Here is a 19,400-nt window from a genome sequence, read left to right as displayed (position 1 = left end):
CATTAATTTGTATCATAAACAAACATTAATGATAAGACAAAACCTTTTGTTCTGGCTACCATACTACAGCCTGACATTATAAGATTGAGTTAAATTAAACCAATGGTAATTTAATTTTTTTAAAATAATTGTTTTCTTCACTTCACATGTTACGTGCCTTTTTAAAATTAATCTCACAGCAGTGTAGTGGGATTGAATGCATTTATTGAATGAAAGTACGTAGTAATTTTAAAATATGGTTGATGCAAATAACCATTTACCCTTACGTCATTCTATGTGAAAAAAAAAGACAAACTGATTTTGTGTGTGAGTGCACTAACCTCGTTGTGTTGTCAGTGGATCTTGCATTAGATTCCAAGCTTGACTGCGAATTCTAATACAAATTTCTGTCTACACAGATTGATCTAAAAGTTTTTGACTCTGTGGATGTTGACACTCTCTCTGGTTACAGCCCAGCATATGAAGATCAAATAACAGCACACTTGTGTTTAGAACATAATAGATAGATAGACAGACAGACAGACAGACAGACAGACAGACAGACAGACAGACAGACAGACAGACAGACAGACAGACAGACAGACAGACAGACAGACAGACAGACAGACAGACAGACAGACAGACAGACAGACAGATAGACAGATAGATAGATAGATAGATAGATAGATAGATAGATAGATAGATAGATAGATAGATAGTGTTAAGAAAAATGATTATTATTTGGTGCTTAATACAGTTAATCTACGACATGTGTAACAGTTATATACAATACTCTTATTTGGAACAGGTCTCGTCTGAGATGCGGTAAGCAGACAGAGCAGGGCCCTTTGCCTCCCCCACACCAGAGCAATAAATTTGCATTCCAATGGGAGTGGGGGCTACGGAGGTGTCTGTGAAATCTCATCTTAGGACGTTTGGCGCCAGGGATCTTCCGTATCAGGCAGCGATGGGCACGAAGTGGTCCGCCCTCTTACTTAGATAAAAAACAGACACCTTTGCCACAATGAGGGGAGTTTTTTCAAGTTCTCTGAGGGCTGAGGGAGTTTCTAATTGGTCAAAGAACGGAGCGCCTTGACTGCATATATTAAATTGAAGGAACACCCACTGACTATAAAAATTTGGGTCAATGCTGAGATAGAGAGAGAGAACGCGGCCGCTATTTTTGCCTTTTTGTATTTGTTTTGTGTTTGTCTGTCTTCCCCCTTGTGTGTTTTTTTATTTTTATGAGAAAATGCATATCTCTGTTCCTCTGCAGCTTTGTTGTCGATTGCTTTGTATGAGATTAAACTCTGTGATCTGTGACGTCAACACGCTTTGTTGTTGTTTCGTTTTACCAGCACGCGGTCGCTGCAGGTCGCTCACGGAGAACGTCACTCACCAATCCCGGGCAAGATTAAAGAGGAAAAGAGCCAAACGTTTTGTCCAAAGCTAGCATTAAATGATCCTCTTTTTTAATAATAGATAGATAGATAGATAGATAGATAGATAGATAGATAGATAGATAGATAGATAGATAGATAGATAGATAGATAGATAGATAGATAGATAGATAGATAGCATTTATTGTCATTGAACAGGATTCAACGAAATTTCTGTTGCAGCTCCCGTGCAAAAATTCACATATATACAATAAAAATAAACAAACACACAATAATAGTAATAATAACAATATATACAACTAAAATTAACTAAAGGCACTCAACCACACCAAAGAAGTAGCAGCAGGTCCAATTATGGCAAAATGCAGATGATGTGACAGTGCAAAGTGCAGAACAATATGGCTGTGTGGGGATGGGGGATATGTATGCGTGACTGCGAGGTTATGATATGTGTGGGAGGGGGGGGCAGCAGGGAGTAATGGCTCTGACGGCTGTGGGGAAGAAACTGTTTCTCAGTCTATTTGTTGTAGTCCGTATATTCCTGTACCGCTTGCCTGATGGCAGCGGCACAAACAGTCTGTGGCCCGGTGGCTGGAATCCATGGCTATGGATCCAGCTCTCTTCTGGACCCGGCCTATGTAAATGGAGTCCAGAAGTACTTTATTCATCCCAGCAGGGAAATTACTTCGCAGTTACAGCATAGAGACAAGACAAGGCAAGAGACAAGACAATAACAACGTCCGGGTGTTGAGTCTGGAGTTTAGCTGCGGTAGAGCTGATGACATCACAGGCCACCGCTGCATCAGCTGATGGGGGAATGTAAACAGCGATCAAAATGGCGGACGTTAACTCCCTCGGCAAATAATACGGCCGCATTCCCACAGCCAGAAGTTCAATGTCCGGGCTACAAATCTGTTCCTTCACGTTATCATGACCGGGATTACACCACCTCTCACTCACATAAAGTGCAATCCCGCCGCCCCTCTTCTTCCGACTCTTGGAAAGGAAATCCAGGGACCTCCACGCTGTACTCCGGAATAAGCGAGTGCAGCCAGGTTTCCGTGAAGCAGAAGATACTGCACTCCATGTACTCCTTCTGGGTACCGCTGGTTTGTGCCATCTCCTCTTCTCCCTCCGTTTAACGGACGACCTGCAGCCCCGTCGTCCCCTCCGCAACCCCTCTGGGGCCACAGGCCTGCCCCCGGGCAGCAGCAGAGGCCCACACAGCGCAATCAGCTGTTCACGCGAGCGAACAATGCCGCCACTCCGTTCAGCGAGGCTCTCCGCAACAAAGAGCAGAAAAAGCAGCAGAAGAGCGCGGAGAACAGCGAAAGAACCACATCCAGCCACCGCGGAAAGCGCAACTGATGATTCATGGGTTCTTTAAGCACGGATCCTTAATCGGCTACAGCAAATATACACAGATTAACACACACGACGGGAGCTGCGTCTGCAAGCAGCCAGCTGTGCCGGCGCCATCTTGAGACAAATCAAGACAAAATATTTCAAAAAACGTTCACTGCTTGAATAGCTAAAGAAGATGGGCATTGACAGTAATGATGATATAAACTCCAATCATGCAGAGAAAAATACAAGTCAGAAAAGACCATTATGCAAAAGCCAACAAATGGGATGAAAAAGAAGACGAGAAGAATCGACACCATCAGTGTCAGGTCCCGGGGATGACATTCCTAACCTACATCAGGAATGCTCATCCTCAACCGGGGCTCCATTTGTGACAAAAGTGAGAAATGTTTTTTGTACGTTAGTTATTTACAGCCAGGCTGCAGTGTGTCCATCTCAGGCTGTCCTTCTCGTGTTTAGTCATACTTCTACTGGTGAAAAGCTTTCCCAGAGCTTGTTGGTGGTCTGCAGCACCTGATGTTGCATAGCGTAATCAGCCTGATGCTGAACACGTAACGTTAATGCAAGTTTGTTGTGTTTTAGTCCTCGCTGAAATTGCACAAGTGGCAAACTGATTTGGTTGCACTCTGTGGTTTACCTATTTTATCCCATTTAAAGCCAAAGTAATCCCAAATAGGTGACTTGGTATTTTTTTGGCAACTAATTCCTCCATATTTGGACTTTAGTTTTCTAAATTGGCACGTCATTACATTCATGTTTACATTGTTCTGTCCACAAAAAAATTCCAAACATCTGCTGTGCAAATATTTCAACCATCATCTTTTGTTGAACTGAATATCAGCAGGGAAAATGTTGCACATTGCCCAACCTCACTGGAAAACCATTTTTGTTTGTCCATACATTTTACAAACGAGGAGAAATGTAATGAGTTTTAAATGGTAGTGTAGGTGAAGTGTTGGTGGTTTGAATTTATCTAAATTATTGCATTTTTATTTTGGATAGGTTAAATAGAAACTACTTGTTACTGTAATTGTGTTGGATAAAATTTTAAATGTAAATATACATATTTTTACTCATGCACCAATTTACAGTTAGTTTCTATTATTTGCAGCATTAGTTCTTGAGAATGTCATCCATTTCCAAATAAAATTGTGACTGCGTAATATCCTTAACTGAATCGAATATCAATCGAATTGAATTGGACTGTTCTGAATCGAGCAGAGTTCAGAAATCCGAATCAATACCTCTCACTGTTAAACAGCTTAAAGGTGGTGAAACTCATATCCACATAGCCTCTCATAACGTTCCACTTGGTCAATGAGGAAGGATGCAACATCTAGAGCACAGGCATCAAACTCCAGCCCTCAAGGGCCGATGTCCTGCAGATTATAGATGTGCCACAGGTACAAAACACTGGAATGAAATGGCTTAATTACCTCCTCCTTGTGTAGATCAGTTCTCCCAGCCTTGCTAATGACCTAATTATTCTATTCAGGTGTGGTGCAGCAGAGGCACATCTAAAGGTTGAAGGACAGCGGCCCTTGAGGACTGGAGTTCGACACGCCTGATCTAGAGGATAGGACTGATTTTTTTCTTCTGCGCAGTCTGGTTTTGTTTAGGATCCTTCTCAGAGTGTGTACAACAGGTGCTGACCTTGATTGCTGTCATCATTTCAGATGCGTCCCTGCTCCAGCACACCTGTATCCAATGAATGGCTCGTTACCAGGCCTATTCAATGCATCTGGTGAGGGAATTCAACCATTTCATTCGGGTCTGTTGCAGTACGGTAGCTCCCAAGGACTGACCTTAAGCACCCCTGGTACATGCTAATGTTGACTTCATCCACAATGTGCACACAAGAATATTTTTACACTTGATCACATCTTGACAGTGTCACCATGAGAACTCTTTGTTTTTTTATTACAAAATTGTCTGTTTTTCTGCCTTATTTCTGATTTCTTCATGTTTTTTTATGGTGTGAGGCACTTTGAGCAGCATTGTTGCTGAGATGTGCTATATACAAATAAACGTAACGCCTGTGTTTATCCCTGTCTGCATTGTACTCTACAGAACAGCATATCACACTAAATAGGCTGTGTAGATGGGTTTTATTCTTGCTCTAAGGAGAAGTTTTAAAAATATTTTTAATTACCATTTTGTAAATCCACATTTAAACCCATTTGAAATTAACCATCAAGCTAGCTGGTTGTCATTGAGGTTTTAACTGTGCTTAAAGAGGTATAAATTTTATTTTGAAAAGTCAAAAGAGCAATAACTTTATATTTGAGTAGACTGACAAGTGGCCTTTAAAATGTATTCAAAAAAGGTAGTTTATTGACATGTTCCAATTACATTTCAATAATAATGTTTTAAATTTTGTATATTCTTTTGAAAAATTGTAATTAGAGCAGAAACAGATATATTTACATAAAAAAGTTATGAGAAACTTTATTCCACATCAGGGCAGTTTGAGCTTGTTTCAAATATTAAGACAATACAGGACCACAATTATAATGGTCTTAATTACTAACATTGGATTAATTTGAATCTACATTTGTTCATATAAACATTGTGCTACTTAATAATTAAATCACATTTAACCCCTGAATACACACTGTCTTCAGTTTTCAGATGCCGTTTTATGTTTCCTCTTGATGTTTTCCTTTCGTCAAAATGTAAGGCAGCGTAGTTCAGGTCCTGTCCATTTACCGTCTGAGCAGAAAGAAAATATTGCATTAAATTTTTGTTCCACGTGACATTCAGGTATATTTTTTAAGACTTTTAAACACAATTTTATATAGGTCACTTACAATATTATCCAGTTGATTCTCATTCCGTTTTGCTGTTGAAAAACAGTTCTCAATGGTTTGCTTGAAAGTTCAGTTTTACTTCATAGTAGATTATTTAGGTCTTTATTTGTTTCAAATACAGCAAGACAAAAGATACAACTTACATTTAACGTTTCCACACCATGATCTTCGAGTGTGGTGGCAGATAAAACCGATATTTACAGTCATAGAGATGACTAAGCAGATTATTATGATCATCAGCACATTAACTTTAGGAATTGCTGACTGATCTGCAAAACAAGGTGAAAAAGAAATATATCATTGTCTTCAAAGATTAAATAATATTTGCATAAGTAAGTATTTGAAGTACAAAAACTCTTACCTGTTGTTTTAATTCCTTTTCCAAATAATATCTCTCCACATGTTGCCACAGCGCAGTAAAATGTTCCCTTGTGAGAAGAGCTGAAGTTCTTAGAAAAGCTGTAACTACATTTCTTTTGAGTGTTGGATGTCGCTGTGTTCTCACAGTCACGAAGTCCTTTGTCAGTAGAATGGATGATTTCTGGATAGGACTGTTCTGATCCGGTTCTGAACCAGAACACACTGAGTTCTCCTGAACAGGCTTTGTCCTCAGACTGAGAGAGGACTGAACACTGAAGAGTCTCTGAGTCTGTTGGACGGGCAGGATCAGAATCTGGGTTCTGAAGAACAGTGTAGCTCGATGTCCTGGAGTTTGCTATGAAGAAATTAAAATGTATATTAAACTGTAAACAAGAGTTGTACTATTTTTATTTAGGATAAAAATAATTTGATTCTTGATGTCAAAAATAGGAAGTCATCTATCTCAGTTTAACCTGAAAAATGTTTTATTGATGTTTATTTACATATTTTCAGGTTTTTTTATTGATAATTATGTCAATTTTGCTAATCTAAAAAAATGTAATGTCATCTTTTTTGTAGAACAAAAAGCAAGAAATAAAGAAGAAAATACCATTTGCCTTTTTGTTATATTTTTAAAATGTCTCACAAATAATTTAAAACAAACCAAATTCTGGTCACTTTTACTGAGGCTCGTGTAGTTTATCAGTTGTATTTGTCTGCAGTTTCTTGTGTTTGGATGTGGGTTTTAGTAACAAAAGGCCAATTGGTTTAACATTTTTTAATCTTGCTAGTTCACTTGACCACAAATTTTCTTCATCAATTAATCCTGGTCAGAGATGCTGTTTTCCATCTTATTCAGCATAAATCCCTATAATATCCCTAATATAATAACATTAGGAGTTTTTCAACAAACTCCTAATGTTATTGTGGATGTCTGTTCATTTTGAAAAGCAATAATCTTTACTGTTGGTAAAGATTTGGTGTTTAAACATTTAAACAATAAATATAATATAGTTTAAGGGTGTATTGTATTGTTTGATGCCTCAGCCAATGGTAAGAGACATCAGTGGAATATAGAAAAAGAATAAATCCATAGATACCCAAAGTATCAAGAGTACTTATTTTGAGAGCAGAGATGCCAAAAAAGAGATTAATCTAAAAACTAAGTTTCCCATGAGCAATCAATCTCATTGCGTATTAAAAATAGTCAATCATTAATGACTAAAGCTCACAAATTGTATTGATCAGAGACGTAGATCAATGTCTAATGTATTTCTTTCTAGTTTAACTTAATTCTCCAGTCCAAGTGGAGCCGTGTTTTTTGGAGAGAAAGAGACACATTCAGACGGAGAAAATATTAGATCAGTTCTTTACCTTTCACTGATAAATAAGTCCCAGTCCAAGTAGATGCAGTCCAGTCCATGTGAGCACAGTGATACATTCCTTCATCTTGTAGAACTGTCTTCATAATCGTTAGATTGCTGAATTTATCATCGTTTGTTGCCGCTATTCTTGAGGTAGACGCATTTTGTTTATAATTAGGCTTTATGCTTTTCTGCTGCAACACAATGAATTTCAGAGTATCTCCTGCACTCTGTTTGTACCAGTGAAGCCATGAGGTGCTTTGAAATTTCTCCAATAAAGCACAAGACAAAGTCACAGGATCACCAAGTTGAACCGTGACCACTGGGACCAAACAATCTGTATCATTTAATGAAAACAATAAGGAAAACAACAAAAATATTTAATTGCCATCAGTTGCTTATCATTCATTTACTTAACTGATGAAATGTTACTTACGCCCTTGGTGAAGAAGAAACAGTGAAGCCCATAACAGAAACATGCTGACACTGCCGTCATTGAGACCCTTGATTCTTAAATAACAGGGGGAGGTGTGGAGATCCACAGTCAAATGCATGTGATTGGCTATGACGGCATATACAATCAAAGTGCACTTCCTGCCACAGTAAAGCAATGTTCTTTGAAAAACCCACTACAATTACACTTGGTGGTGTTAACAGAAGTTTCCAAAGTGCCCTCCTGGGTAATTAAAATAAAAGTCAGGCAATTATACCAAACATCTGTTATTTCAACGTAATATGTAAAAATTAAGAAATCTCAACTCACAGGACATGTATGAGGTCTTTGCTGGACTGAAAAATAAATGTTTTGAAAAGATGTTTTCAGACACTATTTATTCACTGTTATTTTAGGGGAGTGTATTCAAGCACACACTTCCTGTTTACAGTACTGGACATAAAATAATGGAAACACAATCTAAATTTCTTGTGGGATAAATTATCAGATGATACTACACTGGATATCTATGATCTGCTTTATTTGACAATTATCTTTATCTGACCATAAAAACATACTTGAATCCTGCAACTTTTGTAACTGGTGGCTGGAAGAAGAGCCAGATGACTGATGCACAGCCTGGATTGCTGGATTTCACACCTTTATATACACCATCAGATAATCCTGAATCACAATATAAGAAGTATGTCAGACATAAGAAGTTATTGCCTTGTAGTAGAAAGTTTGCCTTTCGCAGTTTCTTGATTTCTTTGTCCTTTACAATTGTTTCTTCCAACTCTCTAATATGATCCTCAAGCTCTCTAATCTAAGATTCATCATCTGTCTGATAATGTGAAAACAAACAAAACAATGATAGTATGATTCAAGCACCAAACGAGAAAAAAAATACATACACATATGCATAACATTTACGTAGACAGACAGATGTGGTTGTGTGTGTCTGTGGAGAAGTCAGAAAATCCAAGGTGGTATCCAGTACCTGAATGTTCGCGTTTTGTACATTGTTAGAAAAATTTGAGCGACTGTTTGGAGATTAGTTGTTTGTTCCTGGCTCTCTTGGTGCAGAGGGATTTCGATCACAGACTCGTCTCTTCATCGGAGTAGGAGGCCTCTTCTGAAATATTTGTAGCTTGAACCACTCCTCCATTAGGAGGCTGGTCCTAATGAGCCTGGTCTCGGTTCATTAGAGAGCTGAGACCAGGAACTGAACCCAGGACGTCTGCATTGAGGACTACAGCCTCTGCACATGGTGTGCTACCAATACTAACATAAGATACTAACATAAAAGGGGGTGAGGACGAGTAACGTAGAAGAGGGTATTAGACTATCATCAACGCAGGGAGGGAGAGGAGCTAACGTGAGAGCAGAGGTGACTCAAGTAACGTGTGGGAGTGGGGGCACAATACGGGATATTTACAGGAAAATACTAATATAGAAGCACGGCGGGAGAGGGAGGTAAAATACGGTAGTTTCCCGCAAAAAACGGCAAACTTGACGGGTATGGGCTTGATAGAGGCAGTACTACTACCTTTTATTTTAAAATATGGGCCATTTTTGCAGCAAAAATGTGAATTTTAGAGCTGTTACAATACAAAGGCTTCCACATCTGCTTAAAGTGAAAGATGCAATTTAAGAACTTCAAAGTCAGTGCTTTGAAATGGCCGACTCTATGCCCTGATGTCTATCCATTCATCCATTATCTGCTTATCCTTGAAGTGTGCCGGGTGCTTGTGCCTTTTTATACAATGTCATTAAATGTCTATAGGTTCAGTCATTCATGGATCCTATTTCTTCAGTCCTATGTCTCTGCTTTTTTGTGTTGGTGTTTTGATGATTTTTCTTTATGTTTGTGATTAATTGTCATACTCAGTTCATTCCCTGTTGTTCATTATTGTCATCATTGTCTTTCTGATCTAGTTTATTCCTTTGTGTTAAGCTATTTCTTGTGTTTTATGTTTCTAAGTGACGTACAGTGAGGTTCATAACTGGTGAGGCACTGACTTCTCTGGAATTGGATACACTAAATCCAAAATAAAGGCTTTGTGTTTTGACCTTTATTGAAACATTTTGTTGTTTTAACATTTAATTATGAATGAGTCAGTTGCATACTCTTAAACAATATTAAACACAAGAGCAATAAAATAATATTTAATATAAAATGTATTTTTTTTTCTTTTATTTTGGCTTAGATCTCTTTGTTATGATTAAAATTGAAAATTGTGTATGAACTTACCTGTATTTATATGAAGCGCGAGCACTTAAACATCTCCATCACAAAAAATCATCATTGTTAGACTTCATATTTTAAATGTTTTAGTGAAGATCATCAAGAAGGAGAGTCATCCAACTATTTTTAGTTTTTTAATGCGTACATGAAAGGCACCTGTTGCCCATTGTGCCTATGGGGCTCAGCACTGCCCCCTATCAGTGCAGCATGGCACTTTCAGCCTCACTCCAGCCTGTATAACAGCATATGTGTAATCCATAAATTTAGTGATTTGTCAGGATTCTGGTGTGTTGGGTGCTTTTATTCCATCATTGGATCCATCTATCCCAGAGAGTATCTGTGCTAGAGAGCACTGGGCTACCTTCACAGCTGTTCTTTATCAGCTTCACTAGGGTGACACCTACAGCTTTGATGTCTTCAACAAATTTCATCCTCAAGGTTTTGTCCCCTCTGAATCCTTACAAAACGCCAGGATCTCTAAGCTCACTTCTTGATAACAGTTCTTTGAGCACACTGAAGACTGGATCCAATGTCCAAATCTCCACCTTTCCTCAGTATATAATCTGTCTCTCATTGCTTATTGCTACTGCTACCATTATGCAGTCCGTGCTCTATGTCCAGCTTTTCCTATAATCCTCCTGTAAGTTCCCTTTGGTAATTAGTTATTAAGACTTTGCTAATTTTCTTCACTGTTAGAATATTTCTGTTAGTTATAATGCTTTCTGACATACAACTAATAAAAAACATTTAAGATTATCAGATAAATAAAATATTTTTAATACAGACATACAGTTTTAATGAAAAGCATGTTTAATACTTTCTTCTCAGAAGGGACTTTTAATCTGACATCAAGTTTCATTGGAAGCCATATCCAACTTTATTGAACATGATTATATTTAAGTCAGTTCTCTGACATTTGAATATACACTTTCTTCAGTCTTCAGCTCTCTCTTTTTTGTCGTCTCTGTGGAGAAATGCAAGGCAGCATAGGTCACATGATCTCCATCTTCTGTCTGAGAGGAAGCATAATATTTAAATCAAAATATACATTTTGTTGTATCCAGTCGTGTTTTTTTTTGTTTTTTTTCATTTTGAATTCACAAACTATGTAGACAATTAGATGTGTTTACTCATAATATCATCTGGTTGGTCCATGTCATTGTGTTGTGCTTTCTAGACACATGGTATAAAAATTAATATGCATTCTGAAATTATCTTCATTTTTTTCTCTTTTGAAATAAACTTCCTATTTGTTTGATCAATACTTACCTCTAAAGTTTTTGCATGGTGTTCTTTGAGTTCGGCAACAGATTAAAACAATAATCACAATCACACAAATGGTCAAGCAGATTCCTGTGATCACCAGCAGCAACATAACTTCATAACAGGATGAATGAGCTACAAAACAAAGAGATAAAGACACATGTCATGGTCTCCAATAAAGAGATGATGTCAATAATATATGCTGTTTAGGAGCACTATGCAAAACAATTCATACCGCTTTCGATTCTGGTTCCATTTCCAATAAATATCTCTTTGCATGTGGCCACAGCACAGTAATAAGTCCCAACATCAGAGGAGTTGATGTTCTTAGAGAAATTATATCTGTATTTCTTCTGAGTGTTTGACGTCTTCTCACAATTGTCAGGCGTTTTTCCATCACTGTAGATGAGATCAGGAGAGTTCTTGTCTGATCCGGTTCTGAACCAGAACACACTGGGATCTCCTGCACAAGTTTCTGTCTCAGTCTGAGAGACAAGTGAACACTGCAGAGTCTCCGAGGTTTTATGATGTAGATCCAGAACAGCTGGCTGCTGAACAACACGGTAGCTTGATGTTGTTTCACTGTTTCCTAAATAAATAAAGATATTGGTATTAAATCAGAAGAAGAAACAGGTTCAGCGTTATTAATAATATTGAAAATCAATTGTTGAGTCTATATTTGTCCTTTAATCAAGCTTTTGGAAAAACATTTTACAACTATTGTATTTTACCTAAAAAATATATGTTTGCTTTAAGATTACGGACGTGGTAATATTTTTATTACAGTGAGATCTAATGGGTAGATAAGATGGAGATCTTTACTAACAGATATCTTCATGACAAAGTATTGCAAAATTTGTTTGAAATACAAATTATGTTTATTTTTTATTAAAATTACAGTAATTTTCAAAATAAAATTACTGTAATTCTATTTTGTATATATATTGAATTACACAAAATACCTGTTAATAATAAATAAGACCCATTCCAAGAAGAACCAAGCCAGTCCATAAGACCACAGTGATACATTCCTTCATCTTCTTTGGAGGTCTTCCAAATCGTCAAGTTGCTCATTTTGTTGTAATATGTTGTGTTGAAATTTCCAGATGTAAATCCTGGTCCATAATCGGGATTTGTATTGGGATGTGTCATTACAATTAATTTTAGAGTATCTCCTGCAGTTTGCTTGTACCAGTGAACCCAACCGAGGCTCCCAGTGGTCTTGGTAAAAACACATGTCAAAGTCACAGGTTGACCCAGTTGAACAGTGACAACAGGAGCCGAGGTATCTGCATTTAAAGACAAAACCAATGAGAATAAAGTTTAGAACAAGAAAAACCAATAGATAAAAATCATATAATAAAAGTTTATAACACCTAAATGGATGTTACAGAAGACATTAAATTTCAGTTCATGCTCCACTTACATCCTTAATGCACAGTCTGGCCCATAAGGGTCAAATTCACAGCCTTTGTTAAGAGATTTGTTATTTATGTCAAAGGGAGATGTTTTGTAATCTGCACTTTCGAAAGCATCAGATTGGCTTTCTTAGAAACAAAATCGCTGATTCTGGTGTGCAGATGTGTGCAGATCTATTCCATGAGCTTCTTCTGGATTTAAAGATCTGTAGAACTTCTGCTGTATGAGTAACCATTCTAGTAGTCTCTAGTTCTATCTGCATTACTTGTATTTTTTCCCAGATGATTTCCTAGTAAAAGTCTATCCTTACGTCCTATTGCTAAAGACACTTCCCTGTGCTCTAGGGTCTGGTCTAATCTGCCGATCTGTTTATTTGAATGGAATCTCCTTGAGTGTTTCCTGCAGCTCCTGCAGCTCAGACAGGTGGTGAGCCTCACCTGCCTGAGCCTCACGTCAGGCAGGTGAGGCTCTGATGTCCTCAGCTCCTCACCTGCCTGCCCACTCTCCATCATCAATCACTCAACTTCTCTGAATCCTTCAAGTACACTCTGAACATCCATACTCACCTTTGAACTACAAATATTTGCTCTCATCTCACACCAGACTCAATCTACTCTCCCACTCACTTCTCAGCTTCAAGCCACAGTAACAAAATCAGTATTTCGATCAACCTGCAATGGATAATTTACCTCTTGTTTTCCAGACATACAGTAACTGCACCCAGACACCCAAAAGGAAATGGAACCAATTCAGTACATTTCTCATTTTCTGGTAAAATCCTTCTTAATCAGCCTTTTTACTTTTTAACAAATAGTAAAAAGACTATGGTTCAGGAAACTAACTTGAAAATTACCATCACAAAGCACTTCCTGCCACAATGAAGCTGGTGTTTGATTCTATTTCATATAGGACAGACGTGTTGGCCTTTCACTAAAATATGACTATTCATGGTTTTTTCTGAAGTATAGTTTTTTGATATTATTTAGCACCAGTTCACTATTCACAAATTTGCAGAATAAAAGTTTCAATGAGTGATTGATTGGTGCCTAAAGCCACTCAGCTCTGAGATAATCAACCTATAAATTGTCCTTCCATCTAAATGACTGCTCATAGACAACTCTAAACGTAGTTTTGGTAATTTTCATTGTCAGAATTATGTCAGTGTTGCACATTCTGTTATAAGGCAAATAACCATAAGACTATACAGTCAGCAGACAAAGTATATAATCTCATATTTGTTTAAGCATTTTCTTCATTTTCTTATTTAATGCCAAGGTTGTATATCATCACTATGGAGAATAAATTTCTTTTCGGGACATGAGCTACTGATGTTATAAAGGAAATCTTACATTTTATAGTTTTTTAACAGGGTTTAAGAGAGTAAAAATAAATGGCGGGTACTTATGTAGCGCTTAGCAAGTGCAAAGGATCCCAAAGCGCTTCAGATTACATTCACCCATTCGAGCACTGATGGTAGTAAGCTACTGGATTATAGCCAGGGCTGCTCTTTGGCAGTCTGACAGAAGTGACTCTGCCATCGACCAGCATGACCAAGAAATCACCAGCAGGCAAGACATAGCAGGGGCTTGAACTGGCAACCCGCCGGCTACAGGATAAACTCTTACCACTATTACCACCTTTGCCCCACAACAGTCACTTGCAAATTCTGACTTTGAGAAACCGCCATTCAGTAAGACCACCAATGCGACTGGTGATCACCATGCCAACTGTACATGCAAATCTGTATGCACAGTTGGCACGCAAGATTCAAAATGATAACTTGTTTCATATTTAGAGAAAATTATACTTACTTCCTTGACGGAGAAAACATAGTGTCACCCAAAACAGAAGCATCTTGACACAAGTCATTACACTCTGTGATGCTTAAAAGACAGGAAGATGGGTAATTTACCACTGATGCCTCACCCACTTTTTCATGAAAAAGTGTGCAAAGTCTGTGACCTACAAAGAGAGCTGTGAACTTAAATTCAGAACACTGGGGGGGGAAAGCAGTGACTCTGTGACCAAAGATTAACAAAGATTTCTGAGAATTAGCATAGACTTCAGAAAATTAGAAGAGGGAGTCAAAACATCAGCTCTACCTTTCGATGCTCGAGGACCCTGTCTTCCTCCATAAATGTGCCAAAAATGACCCATTTTAGATTCAATATGTTTTTGTGCTACTTGAGGACAATCATTTGTTATCGCTTGTATTATTGTGTCCACCCAACAGCAACTTTAAAGTTATTTTATTTTTAATATTTAGAACATTTTTAAAACACTTAAAATACTCATACCAATACTCATTTTGTGTGCCTGTAAGAGTGCGTGCAGAAGTACGTTCCCTTTCATCCATCATTTATAAGACCATTACAGCAGTAAATCTTGTAACCATGACGCTTGAATGAGTAAACATTTGAACTCTGGACCACTGCAGTGAGTGCTTAAGGGAACAATCACAGAGTGGCCCCGAACAATACAATTCCTTTCCCTTTTACTCATCTAACTAAGCTTCAAATACTTTGTTCAGTGGGTTGAACAAAAAGATTGCATAAAAATGTGAGAGACTAAAGCATTTTTAAACACGATCCCCTCATTTCAGGAGCTCAAAAGAAATTGGACAAATTAAACAAGAGTGAATAAAATGTACATTTCTAATACTTGGTTGTCCAGTTGTTGTACAATTCAGGGAAGAGATAGGGTCTATGTACAAGTGATAAACATATTTTGATACAAAATGTGTGAACTACGGTGGCCCAGACAGTTCAATAAGGCACCGTAGTGAATCAGCCCCAGACAGAAAGACAAGTAGACAAATTGATTTACAGTTATTATTATTATTATTATTATTATTATTATTATTATTATTATTATTATTATTATTATGATTGTTAGTGCTGATTGTATTTGTACTCATGACTGCACATCACTGGTGTATATTAATTATTCTCTCGTCTTTTACATTTTGCTGTGTAGCGTAAACACTTGTGTATTTAGTGTCTAATTCAGCTCATTCTCCTAATTAAGCTCACCTGATTTTCATTGTTTATTGCTGCTTACTTCATTATGCTGTGTGTGCTTCATGTCTTGGTCTCCTTGTAATCTCCTGTAAGTTCCCTTTGGTGTTTAGTTATCAAAATTTTCCATTTTTGTCACTGTTTGCTTCAACAGAATAAAGAATACAGGTGCTGGGAAAAATATGTGTTAGCTTGTAGCAGGAGGTTTGTTGATCTAAAATGTTAGAATAAAATTAAGACAATGTTGAATTTTCAAATGTTTTTAATTGTAGCATTTCTCAAAATGTAATGAGTTGTATAAATACATATATAACAATATCAGTGCTCTATGTGAGTCTAGATTATAGATTATAGAACCTTTTAATACTTTAGAATATTACTGAAATGTCAAGTAGCCATAGATACTACCTATATAAAGGCTTATTTCTGTTAGTTATGATGTTTTGTGATATACAACTAATTAAAACATTTAATATTAGAACACTACATCAGACAAATAAGAATATTTTTAATACAGAAATGTGGTACTTGTTTCTCAGAAGGGACTTTTAATCTGACATCATGTTTCTTTGGAAACCACATTATAATTTATTGAACATGATTATATTTAAATAAATTCTCTGACATTTGAATATACACCTTCTTCAGTCTTCCTCTCTCTCTTTTTTGTCGTCTCTGCGGAGAAATGCAAGGCAGCATAGGTCACATGATCTCCATCCATCTGTGGGGAAATATAAGATTTTAATCAAAATGTAAATTTTAGTCATTTTGTTATATCAATTTTAATATTTCAATTTTACAAAGTTAGTAGACAATTAGGTGTGTTTACTCACCATATCATCTGGTAGATTGATGTCATTGTGCTGTGCTATTGATGAGGAGTTTTCTAAACACAGAGTTCAAAAAGCAACATGAATTATGAAAATATTCTAATTGTTCGATTTCTGTTAATTTGATCAATACTTACCTCTAAAGTTTTTGCATGGTGTTCTTTGAGTTTGGCAACAGATTAAAACAATAATCACAATCACACAAATGGTCAAGCAGATTCCTGTGATCACCAGCAGCAACATAACTTCATAACAGGATGAATGAGCTACAAAGCAAAGAGATAAAGACACATGTCATGGTCTCCAATAAAGAGATGATGTCAATAATATATGCTGTTTAGGAGCACTATGCAAAACAATTCATACCGCTTTCGATTCTGGTTCCATTTCCAATAAATATCTCTTTGCATGTGGCTACAGCACAGTAATAAGTCCCAACATCAGAGGAGTTGATGTTCTTAGAGAAATTATATCTGCATTTCTTCTGAGTGTTTGACGTCTTCTCACAATTTTCAGGCGTTTTTCCATCACTGTAGATGAGATCAGGAGAGTTCTTGTCTGATCCGGTTCTGAACCAGAACACACTGGGATCTCCTGCACAAGTCTCTGTCTCAGTCTGAGAGACAAGTGAACACTGCAGAGTCTCAGAGGTTTTATGATGTAGATCCAGAACAGCTGGCTGCTGAACAACACGGTAACTTGATGTTGTTTCACTGTTTCCTAAATAAATAAAGATATTGGTATTAAATCAGAAGAAGAAACAGGTGAGGCGTTATTACTAATATTGAAAATCAATTGTTGAGTCTATATTTGTCCTTTAATCAAGCTTTTGGAAAAACATTTTACAACTATTGTATTTTACGTAAAAAATGTATGTTTGCTTTAAGATTATGGACGTGGTAATATTTTTATTACAGTGAGATCTCATTGGTAGATAAGATGGAGATCTTTACTAACACATATCTTCATGACAAAGTATTGCAAAATTTGTTTGAAATAAAAATTATGTTTATTTTTATTAAAATTACTGTAATTCTATTTTGTATATATATTGAATTAAACAAAATACCTGTTAATAATAAATAAGACCCATTCCAAGAAGACCCAAGCCAGTCCATAAGACCACAGTGATACATTCCTTCATCTTCTTTGGAGGTCTTCCAAATCGTCAAGTTGCTCATTTTGTTGTAATATGTTGTGCTGAAATTTCCAGATGTAAATCCAGGTCCATAATCGGGATTTGTATTCTTGCGTGTCATTACAATTAATTTTAGAGTATCTCCTGCAGTTTGCTTGTACCAGTGAACCCAACCGAGGCTCCCAGTGGTCTTGGTAAAAACACATGTCAAAGTCACAGGTTGACCCAGTTGAACAGTGACAACAGGAGCCAAAGTATCTGCATTTAAAGACAAAAGCAAAGAGAATAAAGTTTAGCATAAAAAAACCAAAGAAGCAAAATCATAATAAAAAGTAAATGCCTAAATTTTTATTACAGAAAATTTTACATTTCAGATCATGCAGCACTTACATCCTTTATGAAAGAAAAGAAGCGCTGCCCATAAAAATCATCATATTCACACTGTCTTTTGACATTTAAGTGAAAGAGAGATGTTTCGTAATGAACTCTTTCAAAGGCATCTGATTGCCTTTCTTAGAATCAATAAGCACTTCCTGCCACAATGGAGCTGATGTTCAATGCAAAATGTTTTCTGTAAAGAATAGATGGGTTTGCCTGCCACTAAAATATCTGGTATTATTTTTCATATATATGTTTTTTAAGTTTACCTTTTGGCATTTATTATTGAGCACCAGTTCAATTACATATTCACATGTTTACTGAATGAAGGCTTTAATCTATGATGTTTTAGGTCTGGACCAAGCAACACATTATGTAAAAATGATCCTCCTTCCTCACAAAAAGCTAATAAAAAACTCTAAAAAAAATTTTTTTTAGGTTTGGCAATTTTTATTGTCAGAATTATTTCAGTGTTTTATTTAATAGTTTATGTTGTAGGTTAAACACCTTCAGATTCTGAATCTAGCATATAAATTTTAGAATCCTGTTTTGATTTATGTGTTGATATTTTCTTGAACATCCTGTTTTATTTAAAGGACATAAATATATCAATGGCAAAGTTTTAGATCATAAATATGGAGATTGATTTTGACCTCCTAATAAGAGCTGCTAACATTATCAATCCATCAAGAAAGTCAGAAAGATTGTAGAGAAAGAAAGTGAATATTTGACTGCAAAAAAATCTACACCCAGTAACAGCACCGGTATAACAATCCATAAAAAGCTGCATACGCAGTTGACATGCCAGATACAAAATAATAAATTATGTTTCATATTTAGAGAAAAATGATACTTACTTCCTTGATGAAGAAGAACATGTATTGTGACCCAAAACAGAAGCATCTTGACACAACTCTTTACACTCCTGTGATGCTTAAAAGACTAAAGGAAGTGGGGCGATTTCACACCGATGACGACGAATCACTGTATTTCCTGCCTCACTCACGTTTTCCTGCAAAAGTGTTCAAAGTATGGCCTTAGCGAAAGCAATGTTGACTCAAATTCAGAATGCTGAAGATGGAAAAAGCAACAACTCTGTGACTGAAGGGTCAGTCTAACAAAGTGGCAAAATTTCTTAAAATCCACCTAAAATTAGAAGAGGGCTTAATAAAACCAAACCAGAAGAGTCTGTCAGATTTTTTGTTCTTATAGAGATAATAAGCAGATAAATGCAGGCCATGAACATACTGTAAACATACTTATGCTTGCAAAAATGTCAACATTTCACTAGTCTTCAGATAAGATTAGATTGAACCAGTAATCTTTTATTAAGTCTTAAAATGCTATTAAGTAATATTTTGTCTGTTAAGATTAAAACTCTCAAGAGTTTGTAAGT

At 36.6% G+C, this 19,400-nt stretch overlaps 3 protein-coding genes across 3 annotated transcripts; all 3 read right to left on the bottom strand.

Moving 5' to 3' along the window:
* Positions 1-5,132: 5,132 nt before the first annotated feature.
* LOC111607086 lies at positions 5,133-7,763 on the bottom strand. Its single transcript, XM_023328946.1, has 6 exons — positions 7,715-7,763; positions 7,289-7,615; positions 5,916-6,269; positions 5,698-5,823; positions 5,555-5,586; positions 5,133-5,456 (listed from the first exon to the last, which is right to left on the bottom strand). Exons 1-6 carry the CDS (start codon positions 7,755-7,757, stop codon positions 5,319-5,321), a joined length of 1,020 nt encoding a protein of 339 aa, XP_023184714.1. The 5' UTR covers positions 7,758-7,763; the 3' UTR covers positions 5,133-5,318.
* A 3,044-nt stretch (positions 7,764-10,807) lies between these two features.
* Positions 10,808-14,500, bottom strand: LOC106699715. The gene is made up of 4 exons (XM_014469886.2): positions 14,453-14,500; positions 12,185-12,511; positions 11,458-11,811; positions 10,808-11,357 (listed from the first exon to the last, which is right to left on the bottom strand). The coding sequence occupies exons 1-4, from the start codon at positions 14,493-14,495 to the stop codon at positions 11,218-11,220; spliced, it is 864 nt and encodes a 287-aa protein (XP_014325372.2). The 5' UTR covers positions 14,496-14,500; the 3' UTR covers positions 10,808-11,217.
* Positions 14,501-16,000: 1,500 nt separating this feature from the next.
* Positions 16,001-18,919, bottom strand: LOC106699714. Its single transcript, XM_023329041.1, has 6 exons — positions 18,862-18,919; positions 17,558-17,884; positions 16,855-17,208; positions 16,626-16,754; positions 16,492-16,544; positions 16,001-16,379 (listed from the first exon to the last, which is right to left on the bottom strand). The coding sequence occupies exons 1-6, from the start codon at positions 18,905-18,907 to the stop codon at positions 16,266-16,268; spliced, it is 1,023 nt and encodes a 340-aa protein (XP_023184809.1). The 5' UTR covers positions 18,908-18,919; the 3' UTR covers positions 16,001-16,265.
* Between the last annotated feature and the right edge of the window lie 481 nt (positions 18,920-19,400).

This window comes from Xiphophorus maculatus, chromosome 23 (assembly GCF_002775205.1).
Source record: "Xiphophorus maculatus strain JP 163 A chromosome 23, X_maculatus-5.0-male, whole genome shotgun sequence".
Classification (NCBI taxonomy): Eukaryota; Metazoa; Chordata; class Actinopteri; order Cyprinodontiformes; family Poeciliidae; genus Xiphophorus; species Xiphophorus maculatus.
This window is presented reverse-complemented; position numbering and strand designations above follow the sequence as displayed.